This window comes from Buteo buteo, chromosome 16 (assembly GCF_964188355.1).
Source record: "Buteo buteo chromosome 16, bButBut1.hap1.1, whole genome shotgun sequence".
NCBI classification, from domain to species: Eukaryota; Metazoa; Chordata; class Aves; order Accipitriformes; family Accipitridae; genus Buteo; species Buteo buteo.
The window spans coordinates 29,070,963-29,086,497 of NC_134186.1; the positions used below are offsets into that span (position 1 = coordinate 29,070,963).

A 15,535-nucleotide genomic window follows, 5' to 3' on the forward strand; every position below is an offset into this window, starting at 1 on the left:
TTTAAAGAGGTTAATAACAAATGTTTATTTTCCTTTATTAAAGAGCAGGGTGCAACCATCCCGCTGTTAATGGAGTGACTTCATATTAATTTACAAATTGTTCTCTCTGCTTTGTTTCAATTGTAAGACAACCTTATACAATGCATTTCTCTAATTCCTTTCATCTCAAAGTGCTTTACAAAGTGACACTGGGGGAAAAAAATAATCCCACAAACCAAAATGTCTCCTACATAGAGATCATCTCATTTCCAGTGCTGCAGTGCAGCCACGTCTGTTGTCCAATGTAGCAGCTAATGGCACATGATGACATGTAGAGATCAAAAGGTCAGGGGGAACAGATACAAGGAGAAACTAACAAGGATAGAATTTACCTGAGCTGAAATTTGCAGCTGGGAAAAAGCATTTCTGTTCTCTCCCCTGGAAAAGCTGATGTCAACTTGCTACAAGTCTGGAGACACCACCAAAAGAGATACAGGTTTATCACTAGCTCAAGACCCAGCCAGACTCTTACCCAAAGATGTATTTCCCAGGCTTTTACTCCACATTTGAAACATACTCCTTTGGTGAACAGTGGCAGATGTACACACTCATCTAGCTAGGGTGAGCAGTGTGAGTTGGGGCACCCAGCCGTGGGAAGCAAAAGCAGAAATGGGGTGGAAACAACTTGGACTTGCAGGTCAGCCCTTCCTGAGCTGAAGGAGGTGGATTCAAAGTTAGTATGTATTGTCAGGAATGTGTTCTCCCAGCTCTGGGGATGACGACTCATGTTTCACTTAGCTACTAACCCTTGGCAAACAATACCGTATGCCAATATAGCTATAAGGAAAGGAGTCCCCTGAGGAGCAACTCAGCAGCATACTGTAAGTGTGCTCAGTGACAGGAAAGCTTGTGCTCATGGGGGTCTTCCACAGAAGGTTCTCAGATCTGCTGTGGATCTGTCCTTGTATTAGGTTCCAAACCAAAAACTTTTGTCTTCCCCGTCTACTCCTCCCTCCCCTGGACAAAACCACAGCAGCTCAGTTAATTTTCTTCCACTGAAGATAGAGTTCCTCCTGTAGCATCTCTCAGGAAAGGATGAAACTTAATGGAGCTGAGGATGGTGATCTGGTTCTGGGCACCAACTTGCTAAGAAGGGAGTTATGATGATGGCAGAGGGACAGGGTGACGTGGCAGTCAAGAATGCAGAAATGCCACGTGAGATGAAACCTCCAGGGTGAATGGTGGGTGAGCTGATTCCACAGTCACTGAAAAAAAGGCTAAATTGGCTACAAAACACTGTCATGGCTTTAACACAGTTCTGTAAAGACAAGCCTGAGCCTGAGCTCAAGGCTGTAGCAAGCCTCTGCTTTCCAACAACTTTAGTGACATCCTTCCCAGCACATTCTGAGGCATACAGGAACTGCAGCCACATCCCTCATGTCCACACACAGATGTCTCAGATCTCCTCACTGGAGATGGTAGCCCAGGAGAAGCTGGGTTTCCCAGGGCACATGCATCTCTAGGTCTGCTGTAATACTGGGGAGGAAATCTCGGGGCCTCAAGACAGTGTCCAGCCTGGGTGTGCTCCTCCTGGAGACAAAGAACCCAGCCTGGGACCGTGGTTTCCATCTAAACAGTGGGAACAGTACTGCCCAAAGCTCCCTTAGAGCGGGAAAAGCTCAAAGGCACCTGTTTGTGGGTGAGGTTTGTACCTAAGAGCACTATGCGGGAAGGACTTCTGCACCAAGGACTGTCACAGGGCACTGCCTGTCAAAGTCCACATCTGCCTGTGACAACTGCAGCAGATTCACTAGACCAGGAGAAAACATCCTGCACCGACTGCAGCCAAGCCGTGGCCAGCTGTGAGTTACTCAATCTCCCTGCTCGCTTTCTTCTGCCGAAGGCCCCAGGTGCACAGCTCCGGCCTCTGGCCCGGCTGTTCCCCCAGCCTGGATTACCCAGTGCCAAATTGCAAGCTAAAACCAGAAACAAATCCCTCTTTGTGACTCAGTTGGCAGAAAGCTTCTCTTGCAGGCTCCTTTAAAAGGAGCAAGGAAATACTTGGAAACAGGCTGTTCATGGCTCTCCATAAGATTATTGCATGCTGCTGGCATTTACAGGGCCATTCAGGGAGTAAGTGGTCAGCAGGACCTAAGTGTACAGCTGGGCACAGCACCCTCCACCCCAAAGGATGAGTGGAACAGATGGACAGACAACCAGCATCTGTCCTGAAAGACTTGCGTACAAAGAAGGTCCAGGACTCCTGCCTTGCACAGGGCTGCCCTCAGACTATGCCAAAGCAGACTGCATATAAAAACAAAAGTTAAAAAAAAAAAAGGATATACACTGCATATAGGAGACTCCATAGAGGACAGTCTATAGACAGCCACCCCAGAGCAGCCAGGGCCAGCCCAGCTCTGAGGGAGTAGCTTGGCAGCTGCATTCCAGTCACAGTTGGAGAAGTGGGACAGCTGAAGGTGGAACTTGTGCTTCTTGCTCCTTGATCAGCTTCAGGCAGAGGGAGAGTGCGGAGGAATAAGGCCCACTGCAGGAGAGGCACTGCATTAATCTGTTTGGCAGACTACGTTTGACAAGCCGTTCATACAGGAGCAGTTTCCTTCCATGCTCAGGCCTCCGCTTACATCTCACTGGGATAAAACCCAAGTTTGGCCAGAGACATCTCCCTCCGGAGCCGCATGACCTCCCAGTACATCAGCTCCACTGCAAAGCAAAAAGGGAGTAGGGAAGAGGAAGAGAAAAAAAAAGAAAAAAACCCCCACAAAACCAAAACCCAACCAAAAATCAGTAAGCAAGGCATAGCTGGACACCACCTCATGTTATGCTGTGCTCTCAGCACAGCCCAGCCAGTCTCATCCCCAAAGTGAGGGAAGCAGACAGGCTGGATGGTCCAGCAGGAGAGGGCCATCATGTTACCCCTTAACAGTTCCACCCAAAGCAAAAGCTCCCAACAAGCTGAGGAGCAAGGAATGGGTGCATCTATTCCTCCCGCTCATGCCTCTCTTTTGCCATTTAACTGTTCCTCAAAGACACAGGGAGTTCAGGGTACCCCAAGCTGGCCCCATTCCTGTCATGCTGAATCGGACCTCTTAATTCCTCCCAGTGTCCCACAGACAGCACCGCCCCCGCAGCCACCTACTACCCCCTCTTACCGTCCTGCCTCACCAAGCCCTGCTGGATATAGCGAATGTATGTGAAAAAGTTGCACACCGCTGTGATCTGAGGAAGAGAGAGAAAAAGGAGTCAGCTACAGAACTGCCTTGCGTGTCAAGAGGCTTGCACAGCACCCAGCAGGAGAGCTCTTAGTGTTCAGCACCTGAGAAATAGTACTACATACCATCAGATGGAAAGAGATAGGAAGAAAGCTGGTAAAAAAAAAAAGTCAGCATTCTCTGGGCATCCGCAATCCTGTCCCAAGATACTGCACTATCCACGAGACACCGCACAGGAACTCCAATCTACTGCAGATTTGAGACATAAGTGATCACTACTTAATGTGGCAGCAAAGCCTGTGATCTTCCTTCAAAGAACACTGTTCTCCAACTGAATGAAAATCTTTGGAGTTAAAGGTTTGAGCAGGAAGTGTGTGTGCAGGGACATAAGGGCGTTCATGACACATTACAGTGCTCTGGTGCAAGTGACGAAAATTAGTCAACTTAAGTCCATGCACAAAACCAACTTTTTGTCTCAGAAATTGCCACATGTTGCAAGATCAGCTCTTCTGATTCACAATCCAGGAAAGAATAAATTTCTAAAATGCTCCATTGAATCAGAGCCCCAACAGCAACATTAACAAATCATTCACCTTCTCCCTTCCCTCCAAAGAAAGGACAGCTTGTTCTCATAACCGTTTGAGTCACTGATCTGTACTAGAACAATAACAAGAGCCAGCATTTAAAGAACAGACAATTACTGTGTTTTACAAAGGAAAATTGAAAAATAATAATAAAGCAAAACAATCAAATCCCTGTCCTGAATCAAACCATGGAAAGCAAACACACTGAAGGAACACAAGGCAGAGCACTGGAGCCTGAGGCAGGGCTGCAGACCTGCACCCTAGTCATTGACCAAGAGCCACCCCAACTTCAGGAACAAACTCAAGCCCCACAGGTCTTAGTTTGAGGGCTTACCCTCAAGAGCTCCTCCATCTCAGGGCTTGGAATAATTTTGGAGGGCTGAGGCACCCTGAGAAGGTGAAGGACTCACCCTGGCCCTGCAGGATGGTGAAATGTAGTAGTAATTCCCAGAATCCCCCAGCATGATGCGGTGCTTGCAGGTCCTGGGGAGGCCACTCAGAGCACATTTCCTGCAGACAAAGAAAAAACACTTCAGCCTTCAACAATCTGGCGGCAGAGCAGAGCACAATTCAACAACCGCAAGACTATTCCAAAGAGATAGAAGTGGGAGCTCAGAAGCCAGACCTGTGTCAGGCAGTGCGAAGAATTAAAAAACCATGGCTGATATGAGCCTTTTGCTCCTAGAAAGATTCCATAAATGGCAAGTTTAGGAGACCATAGGCTAAATATGTAGAACCATGAATTATTCCACGCCCAAGCAAACCAAGGCTGTACCCCTTCCCTGGCAGACAGCCCAAGACAAAACCACAGAAAATATTAAAGAGGTGAGGCTGGAGCAGAGTATAACAACTGCCATCTGGTCTCTGCACATCTCCTCCATGTCCCAGGCAAGGCTTTTGCTGAAGGAGTTCCGCTCAGGTGTATCAGCTTTCCTGATGAGATGCAAACATTCTGACTGGGGCCCAAACCTGGTCTCAAAAGAGGTAAATCCAGCATTTGAGCAGAATCTGCTCATGCTGAGAACTCAAAACAAGCCACACTGCAGCCTTTATGCTAGGCTCCTACTAATTAATTTGGGCCTGATTTGAAGCTACTCTAGTTGAAGCCACATGGAGTGACTTTGTACTGACTTCAGGGGGCTTTGGATAAGGCTCGCATTTCCGAAGAACAAGCCAATCCCTTCTTGTGCAGAGAGGGAAGAAGCTTGGCTTCACAATTGTAAGATTTCAGACTGAGTGAAGAAAATAGTCTTTTCAAGACAGCTCAGTTCCCAGGGAGACCATCAAAAGATGTAATCAGCAAGGGTGAAGCATGCCTCTATTTTCTTGCCATTTCCTTCCCTTATTTGCAAGACAAATGGTTCCCAGCACCAGCCAGTTGCCCTTCCTTCATCACCACTTAAAGCAGTAAAGCAGAATTTTCTGCTGCATAGTCACCACCACATTGCCCAGAGTCTTAGTGCCTGCGTGGTGGGAAGAGGGACATCACTCCCAGCTGCAAAAAATTGCTCTGTGGGCCACGAAAGATGACAACACACGAAAGCAGATGTTTCAGAGAGCTTCTGAGCACATCTCTGTGCTTGCTTTCCACTGCTATCAAGGGCAAATACTAGCTAAGAGTAGAAGCATGGGCTGTAAGTGTTCAGAAGCAATGAGAAGTAATTGTTGCCCAATGAGTAACACAACTTTTGGGGATCAAATCCTCAGGAGGTGCAGGACGACCGATACCTTTGTCAACGAGATACCTTTAAGAGGTCCTAAATTTGAGCATTGCAGCGCACTGGAAAAAGAGACTACTGCTGGTCACTCTTAGCTTGGTTGATACCACTTGATGTAACCCCAGCTATCACAACTGTAGCTAGAAGTCACCTAAACCACAGCATTTGGACACCTGCCCGTCAGCGCTCTACACACCCCAGGGCACTTTGCCAGACATGCTATCATGAAAGCCAGTTGTCCTCGCACCTCCTGGCCAGCATTTTGCTCTGATGCTATATAGACAATGTCACATAGCGGCCAACTTGGTCCCTGCCTGTCCAGACTCCTCAAACTGTTGCACTGAGGTCTGTACAGTAGGGTACAGACCAGTAGGTCTGGTAGGTCCCAGCTTGCACAGGTACCCCAGCTTTCTGCTTCCTGGTTCATAGCATGTCCAAAGTTGCCATAAAAATCAGTGGTTTGCATCTGGGAAATAAAAGGGAACAAATTCCTTTTGGGTCCTTTATTGCCAATAGCAAGATTCCTTACCATCCTGTCTGGGTAGAAATTAAACAGGGTTAAGAAGTTAGCTTAGTTCAGCTCTAGCCTCAAAGCTGCTAAACTGCACTAAGTTAGTAACTTGTTAATGGATTAGAGATCTTTGATCACTGACTGAAAAACAAATACTTCACTTACGTTACAATTTGTGACCGGAACCCACTGTGAAGACAAAAAAAAAAATCAAAAGGAAACCGATAAGGATAAACACAGGATGGGTTGTTCTTGGAACAGGCCCGACACATACTCGTGGAACAATTTGCCTAGAGATGACAGAAAACTCAGAAGAGAGTGGTAGGAAACCTGCATGTAAGCAGCATTTACTGTTACATGAACACCCTTGCTTAGAAGGTCCTCTGCTTGAAGGCAAGGGAGGGAAGAAGAAAGAGAGAGCCCTGACTGAACTTAAATTCAATAGCTGAACAAAATCCCCTATCTTCGTCTGGAATATCACATCACTCCTGCTAGTGCTCCTCTTCTTTGAGGCAATCTCAAGTTGTCTGTCACATCAGATACAGTCACACAAGCTCTGGAGCAGTCATAGCCCAAATTCTGATGGCAAGGTGACCAGCATCAGGTGGGGAAGATGATATGCAGCAAGAGGAGATCTCTTCTGACCTAGGCTCAAGCCCACCTGGTGCACCAGCAAGGTCAGGAGTGCAAGGCGAGTTCAGACCTCACACGGTGCAAGAACATGAGAGAATGCAGCTCTGACTTAATCCTTTCACCCTAGGTTATGCACAAACACTCCTTCAGAGAACATTAAACAAGTTGCTACCTTAAGGGGAAAAAAGAAAACCTTCTCCCAAGCCAAGGGCACTAACACATCACTAGCTTATCCCCCAAAAATAGTCAACTACAGTACATCAGCCGAGGTAATTCCCCTTCTCACGTGAAGAGTTGAGCTGAACTACCACTGGTCGTAGGCTAGGAGAACACTCAGCTGAGTCCTTTCAACTGTTCAACTCAACTGACTGAGCAAGGCCTGGCCAAACTCCACTAGACGGTACAGGAAAGACCAGTAGCAAGGAGAGGACAAGAGAGCATAAGGATGGTTCCTTACTTTGGCCCACCACACTCTTCTGCTGACACCTTCACCACAGGCAGTGTCTGGGAAGCAACCGGCTCAATGGTGAGTGTATTCTGCTCCACAGCCACTCGCACCAGCTCCGACAGCTGCAGCAAAGAGAAAGGAGTGCAGATATGAATGTGCAGAGGACACCTCCATAAAAGGCACAACTTTGGCACTGCCAGACTGCACAGGTTTTGTCCTCCTTTTCCAGCACTCACCTCCTGCTTAGTGAAGTCCAGACAAGGTCCTACATCTTCTCGATAAATTCTGTCCAGGAAGGAGCAAGATTTATCCAAAGTTGGAGCTTCCTTCCAGGCCTGGAACTCAGCAAATAAAATGGAGTCGACCTGCAGCAAGTGTCCAAGAGGAGCAGGAAGAAGGAAGGTGGGTGAAGAGAGAGATACCATATCAGAAGGTATCTCTTACCATGCAGGTAACCTAACTAAAAACATCTGCTTTGGCATCTAGAAAGGCTCAGACATCACAGAAGTGTCTGAGGGAAGCTGGCTTGCTCCAAGGATCTTTCATCTCCCACCCAGACTAACACAGCCATACTGGACTTATTCTGCCAGAAACCTGCAGGCACCTCTCTATCCCATCTTCCTCCAGGACAGGGCAGCACCTCTGCTGCAGGAAAGCCACCGCACAACCACCAAACAGACCAAGTGCCCACTCAGCACATAGCAGGAATGACAATAGCAGCTGAATGGCAAAGCACAGTGGCAATGGCACTCAGGACACAGGAGGCAGAACCATTCTATAAGGAAAAGATTGCTACAGAAAAGGATGAATTGGAAATACTAATAAACAGCCATCAGCAGGACTACATTCAGTGAGCCCAAGTATGAGCTCACAGGGTATGCCAGCCCTTTAAAGACCACTCCAAGCCCAGAACTCTGGTGTTTGGGGAGTCACAGAAGTAATGGGAACACTGGGCAGCCACACAGGCTTGCAGAGGCAAGCTGAGTGTAGGAAAGGAGCTCTCTCAAAGAGAACTTAGAGTAGGAACAGCTTTCCCTATTCTAATGTCTGCTTATTGCCTTTTACAGGTGGGCTTGAAAGCATTACCACTGCTCAGTAGAAAGGGACCCAGGACAGAGCTTGCTCCCAATCCCCTGAGCCAGCAGGAAGGTTGCTTTCTCCATCCCTGTCTGGCTGAAAATACTTCAGTCCTGGAGACTCTCTGGGACCTGACATTTAAACCCCAGATGGATCATTAGCAGAACCACCAACCTGACTGACAGGGCATCTCCTTAAAAGGCCAGCAAATCCTGTTAAAGCTGCCGAAAGGAAAAGCAAAACTAAAGAAACATAAATGAACAAAGCTGAAAAAGGTCTGGGTTCTAGCATACTCGCTCTGTGCTACGGAGACTGCTCACCTGCTACCAGGAGACAGCTTCAGAGCCACAAGATGGAAAAACAAATTGAGAAACACACAAAAACAAAACAAACAAACAAAAAAAAGCAGGTTAGCATAAAAGCAAGCTAGAACTGAAAGGCTGGAAGTGTGAGAGGCAGATGGGTCCCACCCCTCCCCAGTGCTGTCCAGAAAGGTTACCTGCTGCAAGGATGAGGAAGCATCTGCTCCCAAGGCCTGCCAGCCTGGTTCATAGGTGATGTGGATAGCCTTCCCAGGGATGATACAAAGGAGCAGAGAGAGGAGAGCAGGTAACCCAGACTTTGAGGGCAGCGGAAGAGACAGACAGTGAAGGAAAAGGTTTAGAGAGACAAGCAAGAAAGGGAGGTAAAAAACATGAGACAAAACAGAAGATACAAAGAAAGGCTCAAGTCCTCCCTTCCAGGGCACTAAGCATGCTGCTTAAGACATCACAGGGCCACAAGCCACACCTTTTGACTTCAGCTTGAGGTGCAAAAAGGGAACAAAAATTCTGTCATTTTTAGGCTCAGTTTAAGATGGGGCACTTTTTTTCCAGAGAGCACCTAGCACCAACTCTCTGAATGCCAGGTTCCCTTTTATCACCTCTCACATAGGCCACTAATGAATTTGAGAGACAGAAATTAACAAGTTAAAAAAAACCACCCCACCCTTGATATATAAAATTATTAGTCACTTTGGAAGCCGTAGCCCTGGGATTTTAAGCCCCAGGATATCTGCACCATGTGGAAGTTACCTACACAAAGAAATGACAGGTCCAAATCTTTTAACAAGCAGTCACTTACAAGAGCTAGCGTTTCTCTAAAGATCGTCAACATGAGATTTGCTGAGACTGAGCCAAGAACAGCAAAATTAACTAACTTTTGCCTGCTGGGTATCTCTGCTTGCTGTAAGCAGAGGGCAACTTCTACAGGATAGTCAGTGGTTCACTGAACTGAGCTCTCAGTTTGGAGCTCCTCTATTCTGACTGGAGGAATAATTAGCACTGGGAGAGGTCACGGGACCTTAAAAAGATTAAAACCTTTTTCTTCCTGGCCCCCAAAGCAGCTTCTAGCTGACTACATTTGACTCCAACTTCCAGTGTATCTGGACTGTTCCCTGCTTGACCAAGAGAAACCAGTGCATCAGGCCTTCACAGTTACTAACTGATTTTTCCTTTGGCTTTCTTTCTGACATAGCCTTTGTTCCTCTCTGCCTGTAAAGATCTTCATCTCTTGTTGCTATTGCTGTCTCAGGACAACGGCTATATAGTCAATGTTGCCTGAAGCATTTCATCCAAACTCTTCGCAACAAGAGCACTACGCAGAAGCTGACAAGGCACATTCACTGAATCCACTGCCAAAAGCAGACGTTACCAGTGTTGCCAGCACAGTCCTGTTTGGTAAGAGTATTAATTTCACACCCGGCCCTTCTGCACACATTCTCACACAAGCCAAGTGACCAGGTGCCTTCATGTTCCCTCAACAATTCATGACAGATGCCGCAGCTCCCAAAAAATCATTAGGGAGACATAATCCCCCACCACATTCTCACTCATTTTCATTCTTCCTGACCAAGTGCCATACGCTGCCTCCTTTTTGCTCCCCAGGACAGCTGTGTACACATCTGGCTAGTGGGAAGTTCCCAGATGGAAAGGTCCTACTAGCAGGAAAAAGCCTTACTTACACCCACAGTCACAGCAGATGGGGGACTATCAAAGGATCACCGAAAGGAACTAAACAGTATTTGTTTGAAAGATATTCACAAATGCCTTGTATGCTTCTCTAGCCAGTTTCTTCCAGTGGGGAAGGAATTAAATATAATTAATTAAATATACACTCTGCAAAGAAGAAGAAGAACAGTGACATGCCCAAGAACACAAAACAAGTGACAGAGACTACAAGTTGACAGAGGTGTCCTGGTGTCCAAGCCAAACTAGGCAGAGAGAAGAAACAACAGCAAATCACACCAGAGCAGGTAGTGGACTCAACTGTCAAGATGCAGCAGAACAACTGGCTTCTCAGCAACTTCTGACATCCACTCTCAGCACTGGTAACTCCTGGATCTGTCCATGCCCTCCAGGGATCCCTCAACTGCTTCCTCTAGCAGTTGTCCTGACGCAGCCTTGAACGTGCTTCCCAGAAGGGGAAATCTCCGCAAATGGAAACCCTCCAGAGCCTGCCTCAGCACAAATTTAGGGAACAAGCCAGATTACTGCACAGACAGCTTCTCCCAACACTGAAACCACAGAGCTCTCCAGGAAGCCTGAGTCAGAAGCCGCACACCTCCCTAAGCACAGTGACAGCAGTGGCTCTAAGGCCGATGCAGTGAATGGCCCTCACCCACCTCTTTGCATTCATGACTGACTGGCTCTGGAGTCACATTCTGGCTGGCAGCTGAGACCATTGCGCTGCTGGTGCTTTTGTTTCGCCCATGGCCCTTTCTGAAGACAGCTTTAGAAGGGCTCTGGAGCTGAGGATGCAGCTCCCGGTTTGGAGAGGAAGGTGTGGATGTGATCACCAGCGTCTTCAGAGCTGTTACCTCTGCCTGCAGCATGTCGATCTGAGGAGACAAGGCAAGAGTCAACAGCGCCTTCAGCAATTGCTGAGCTCGAGCTTGCTGCACCCCACCAAACACTAAAGCCACAGGGAATCAGCTACAAGCCCAGTCCTGAAGCCTTGTCCCCATTCTCCCAAATGCCCACCATCACCCAGAATTTTAAAGAGGGCTAAACTGCAGCTACTTGGGAACCCACCCCTCTGCTCCTCAGTCTGAGCACATTTTGCTCCAGGCTCTTTTTAGACCCAACAACCCAGAAGAAATTTCTCTCTCCTCAAGAATAAACCAGTTGAGCAGCCCTGTGATGCAGCCTTGTCAAGAAATTCCAACTCCCCAGCTCCCTGCTCTAACCATCCCCACAGCTGTGGCAATTAAACAGCATATCACTTCTCTGTGGTTCCCCTGGCATCCATTTCTCAAAGGGGAGCTGGATCAGCAGCAGACTGCAAGGATGCCTTTTCCCCCTCAGTCAGTGTCTGCTGGAGAGGGAACAGAGCAAATGCAGCATCTCAGAGAGACCGAGCTGCAGGCACTTTACTCTCCTCCAGGCAACTGACAGCACCATGGCTGGGCAGGGATGGCACCAACCTAGCACAGAGATCAAGTCACAGAGAGCGCAGTTCTCACCTTCCCCCGTGCCTCCCTCAGCTGTTTCTCTGACGCCGCCTGTTTAGTGTTTGCTTCTCTCACCATCTTGTGCGCTTCCTGGACCAGAGAGAATTTTAGTCTGCCTGTTGCAGCCCCAACTCATGAAGCCACCAGGACAGGCCAAAGCTCTGCCATATCACATGCTCTGGGCAAGCAAGCAGGGGGACAGACATCACTGCCACATCCAAGGGTTTTACTCTGTCAGCTGTGAAGAGCCTTCCCCCAGAATTTCCCAGAGAAGGCTCTCAGTGCCAGAGCCTGGAGCGCATCCCCCTTCTAGGAGTGTAGTTGGCTAAATTAAAGAGTTCAGCTAGCTGAGTCCAAGGTCACCTCTTTCACTGATACGGGCTGCTGTGAAGCAAGCTAGAAGCAAAGGCCTGCCCCTCCTTGCCTTGGGAATTGCTTTAAAGCTGAGGCTTTAACATTAGCACCCACCTGCGCTGCATCGCAGCTGTGTAGCAGCTGTGTCTGTGCCCAGTCCAATACCTCTGCAACTCTGACCTTGACTCACACTCACTAGCTCGGCCTCCTGACTTGACTTCAGGCCTGTGTTGTCACTGCAGACTTGCTGGTTGATCACTGGACTGTTTTCTGACACTGATTGCTGTTTGTGGCACAGAGCCTGATTGAGACTTGCTGCTCCATGTCTTAGCTCCCCACTGGTGAGGTCACTGCTCTTGCCTGACTTGTTATTGCACTTTGCTCCCACTTCCCTTGTGGAGCGGCCAACCCTCACTGCTCTGGGCACGGCTGCAACACAGCAGGAGCTGTAACTCAGGTGGGGGCCAAATAGTAAAGGCTAGCTTAAAAGCATCTCCCACAGAAAGAGGGGAGCGGTGCAAGTCCCAGCTGGAGCCTCCCCGCAACGCTGTCTGGAAGCAGTCTGTCCAAGGCCACCACAGGAAGGAGACAGCCCTCAGCTACTTATCACTAAGTTCACCCTGAATGCAGGCAGCTAAATTTCCAGAAGGGGGATGTTCTCTTGGCCCTCGCACTCAGCACTAGCCTGTGTTTCAAAGGTACAGATGGGCTCTGGCTTTCCTCACTGCCCAGTCAGATCCAGACATTAGAGCTGCTGCTAAATGGGATTTTGCCAGGACAGAGCTTGGCAAGAATCATATTGCAAAAAAAACAACCCGAACAAAAAAAAAAACCAACCAATCAAAAAAACCCCAACCAACAGGCCTTCTGAACACTCATTGGAGCAGAGTATATGAGGACATCCAGCTTGTTCCCACCCCAAGCAAGGGCTGACACAAGCCAGGGAATCATCTCTATTACACAGCAGCTGCTGTCCAGACTAGAGAGCAGGCATGGGAGAGGGACAGGGAGCTATGCTTAGCTCCAGCTACAGGCAACCCCACATCTGTTTTTCCTACCAGACGTACAAACCCGTAACTACTGTGCTTTTTATGCCACCCCACAGCTGCTAGAAGGAGAAAGAAATGCAAGCAAACACTCCCCAGGAGCACGTACAAGCTCCTGCTCTGAAGCTCTGCCTGCAGCACTGCCCAGCTCTGCTTCTCCAAGTGGGAAAGAACAACAGGGGGAAGGAGGAAACTGTGGGACGAGATGGCTGGAAGTTCAGGGAAAGCCTGTCTTAAAGGAGTTGGATGTAAGCTTAGCTTAAGAAATGATGGGAAAAGGAAGAGGGTGGTACCTCAAATAGGCTAGCTGTTAACTCCTCTAGTTCCTGCTCCAGTTGTTCTCTGACTTTTGACAATCTCTCACATTCTTTGTCCTTCAGCTTCAGCTCCTGTTGACGAAATGGAGAGGGATGCGTAAGCTCATAGCAGGCTCTAGTGGTGCTGATGCCTGCCTGCCCCCACCTGTCAATCACAACCTTTCCTCCCCATCATGGCATGGATTCCCAGCCCAAGACTCCAGTCGCTAAACTCCGTACCATGCTCCGTGTCGCCAAAGGCATCCCTCCAGAAGTTGTCGCAGGCTTTTCGGGCTAGAATTGCTCATTTGCCATTAGCAAGGAGGCTCCATAGTAAGCACTGCCTGCCTCAAGCTGCTTTCTGCAGCAGGCTTCCAGGACTGATTTGGATGTTGGCACGGGGGCTTTGGGTCAACATAGCAACTGATGTCCTGCTCCAAAGCACCTTATGGCCACCTCAGCTCAATCTCTCTCCTCTTCTGCCTGCTCCAGACTGTGGCACAGCCACATTGAGACCCTGCTCCGCTCAGTACCACCTCTTGGAAAATCCCCACTGCTCAAATCTGTATCACCATCCTCAGGTGTTCTCACAAACTCTGGGTCTTACCTTTTGTGCTTTGTGCAGCTCTTCCTTCAGGAATTCAGACCCCTTTTCACGGATCTCCACTGAAGAGCTGCGTAGACGCGACACGTTGAGCTGCTCAGTGGACTGGGTCTCATCCACACCTCGAGCATCCTGGCATCCAGTCTCTGGCTCCTCCTTGCTGCCTTTGGACGGCATTAGTGTCTTCCAGTGTCCCACAGCTGGTTGATTCTGGCTGTCTTCCTCAAAATTGGCCTGGCTGTGGGGTACCAGCACAGAGAAACTTTACATGGGGGCAATTCACAGCCTTCCTCTAACACTCGCAACACATCCACCTCCAGCCTCTGACAAGCACTGAAGTGAGGCAGGGAGGGTGATGGTGTACAAAGAGGCCAGAATTGTCTTAGGGGACTTGCTCTGTGCTCAGCAGCAGCAGTTCCTTTACCCTGCATGCAGGCACTGCCTCCCTATTGAAGTGCTTCACCATTCTGGCATGGATTGTTTCCAGATCAGCAACAGAAAAGGAGATGATGGTCTAAAATAAAGACTTTGGGGGAAATCTCCACTCCTATCCTGGGATCTTTAAGAATCACACCAAGTCTAGTTTGAGATGCCCAGCCTGCACTCCTTTTAAGGAGGGCTGGTTTCTCAACAGTGAGTACTCCCTCACAGATAATTCTGGACACACAAAACTTAGTAGGTAAAGCAACACTATTAGTAACTCCTGGTTTAACCCTTCTCAGCCAGCATGTCCCAGATACCATTAACTCAGGATAAAGGAGAACTGAAGACAGCTGCTCCAGGAATCCCATTGCTGCCTGCTTTCAGAGAGAAACAGACTGCAGCTGGCTTGTCTATGACTCCAGCATACACCCAGTAGACCTAAGTTCAGAGACACTAAGAGTAGCAAGAAAAAGCGAGAACAGCTCTCCCATTCCCTAGCAATATACAGACCCTAATCCCCTCCACTGCAAACCCAGCCTTCCTCTCCTGCCCATCCCTGCTTCAGAGAGGAAGGATCTACTTTTAACCTACTGGTTTCCCACCAAAGTCTTCCACAGACCTGTCTCAAACAGTGTATTTCCACTGAGCTGAGATGAAGCCCTATTTTTTAGTTTCAGTGGCTGGCAAGTAAAGATGTACTAGAAAGAGGAAGCCAGAAGAGTCTCCCACGACACTGTTCCCCAGTGCTCAGTAGGGCTTTGTCAACAGCCAACAGACTAACGCAGACCCTGGAAGAGGCTGATTAATTTAGTAGGTTTTGCAGCTGCTGGGGACTTATGAGAAGAAAACATAGACTTGTACACCACCCCTTCTTCATGCATTGAACTGTCCTCACATGGTCACTAGCCATTTGAAGTCAGTGGGAGCACGATCAAGCCTTGCACACATGGAAGCTTTCTATCACGTGCAGCCACTCAGCAATATGCACACACTGCACTACAGATTAACCTGCTGCCAGTTATCTCTGGGTCACAAGCCTTGGCTGAGCTGTGGTGCTAATGTCTTCCATGCACAGCACCAGTCCCTCCTCCGCACACTCCTTCTGGCTACTGCTTCTTGCCCACTACCTTCTCCTGCAAGAA

General features: G+C 48.5%; 1 protein-coding gene across 13 annotated transcripts in view; it reads right to left on the bottom strand.

Annotated features, from left to right (window-relative positions):
* RAB3IL1 (RAB3A interacting protein like 1) overlaps positions 1-15,535 on the bottom strand; it is a 31,607-nt gene continuing 16,072 nt past the window's right edge. For 6 of the 13 annotated variants that reach the window (XM_075048328.1, XM_075048333.1, XM_075048331.1 and 3 more), the window contains 11 exons: positions 13,974-14,208; positions 13,364-13,459; positions 11,683-11,760; positions 10,843-11,058; positions 8,680-8,799; positions 7,340-7,468; positions 7,113-7,225; positions 6,188-6,211; positions 4,204-4,303; positions 3,150-3,216; positions 1-2,700 (listed from right to left, as the gene is read on the bottom strand). In XM_075048328.1, coding sequence (XP_074904429.1) covers positions 2,618-2,700; positions 3,150-3,216; positions 4,204-4,303; positions 6,188-6,211; positions 7,113-7,225; positions 7,340-7,468; positions 8,680-8,799; positions 10,843-11,058; positions 11,683-11,760; positions 13,364-13,459; positions 13,974-14,208 — 1,261 coding nt within the window. In that variant the 3' untranslated portion in view covers positions 1-2,617. Of the gene's footprint in view, positions 2,701-3,149; positions 3,217-4,127; positions 4,304-6,187; positions 6,212-7,112; positions 7,226-7,339; positions 7,469-8,500; positions 8,800-10,842; positions 11,059-11,682; positions 11,761-13,363; positions 13,460-13,973; positions 14,209-15,535 lie in introns of those variants that run through there. The other 7 variants (XM_075048324.1, XM_075048326.1, XM_075048323.1 and 4 more) reach the window with 7 other exon arrangements.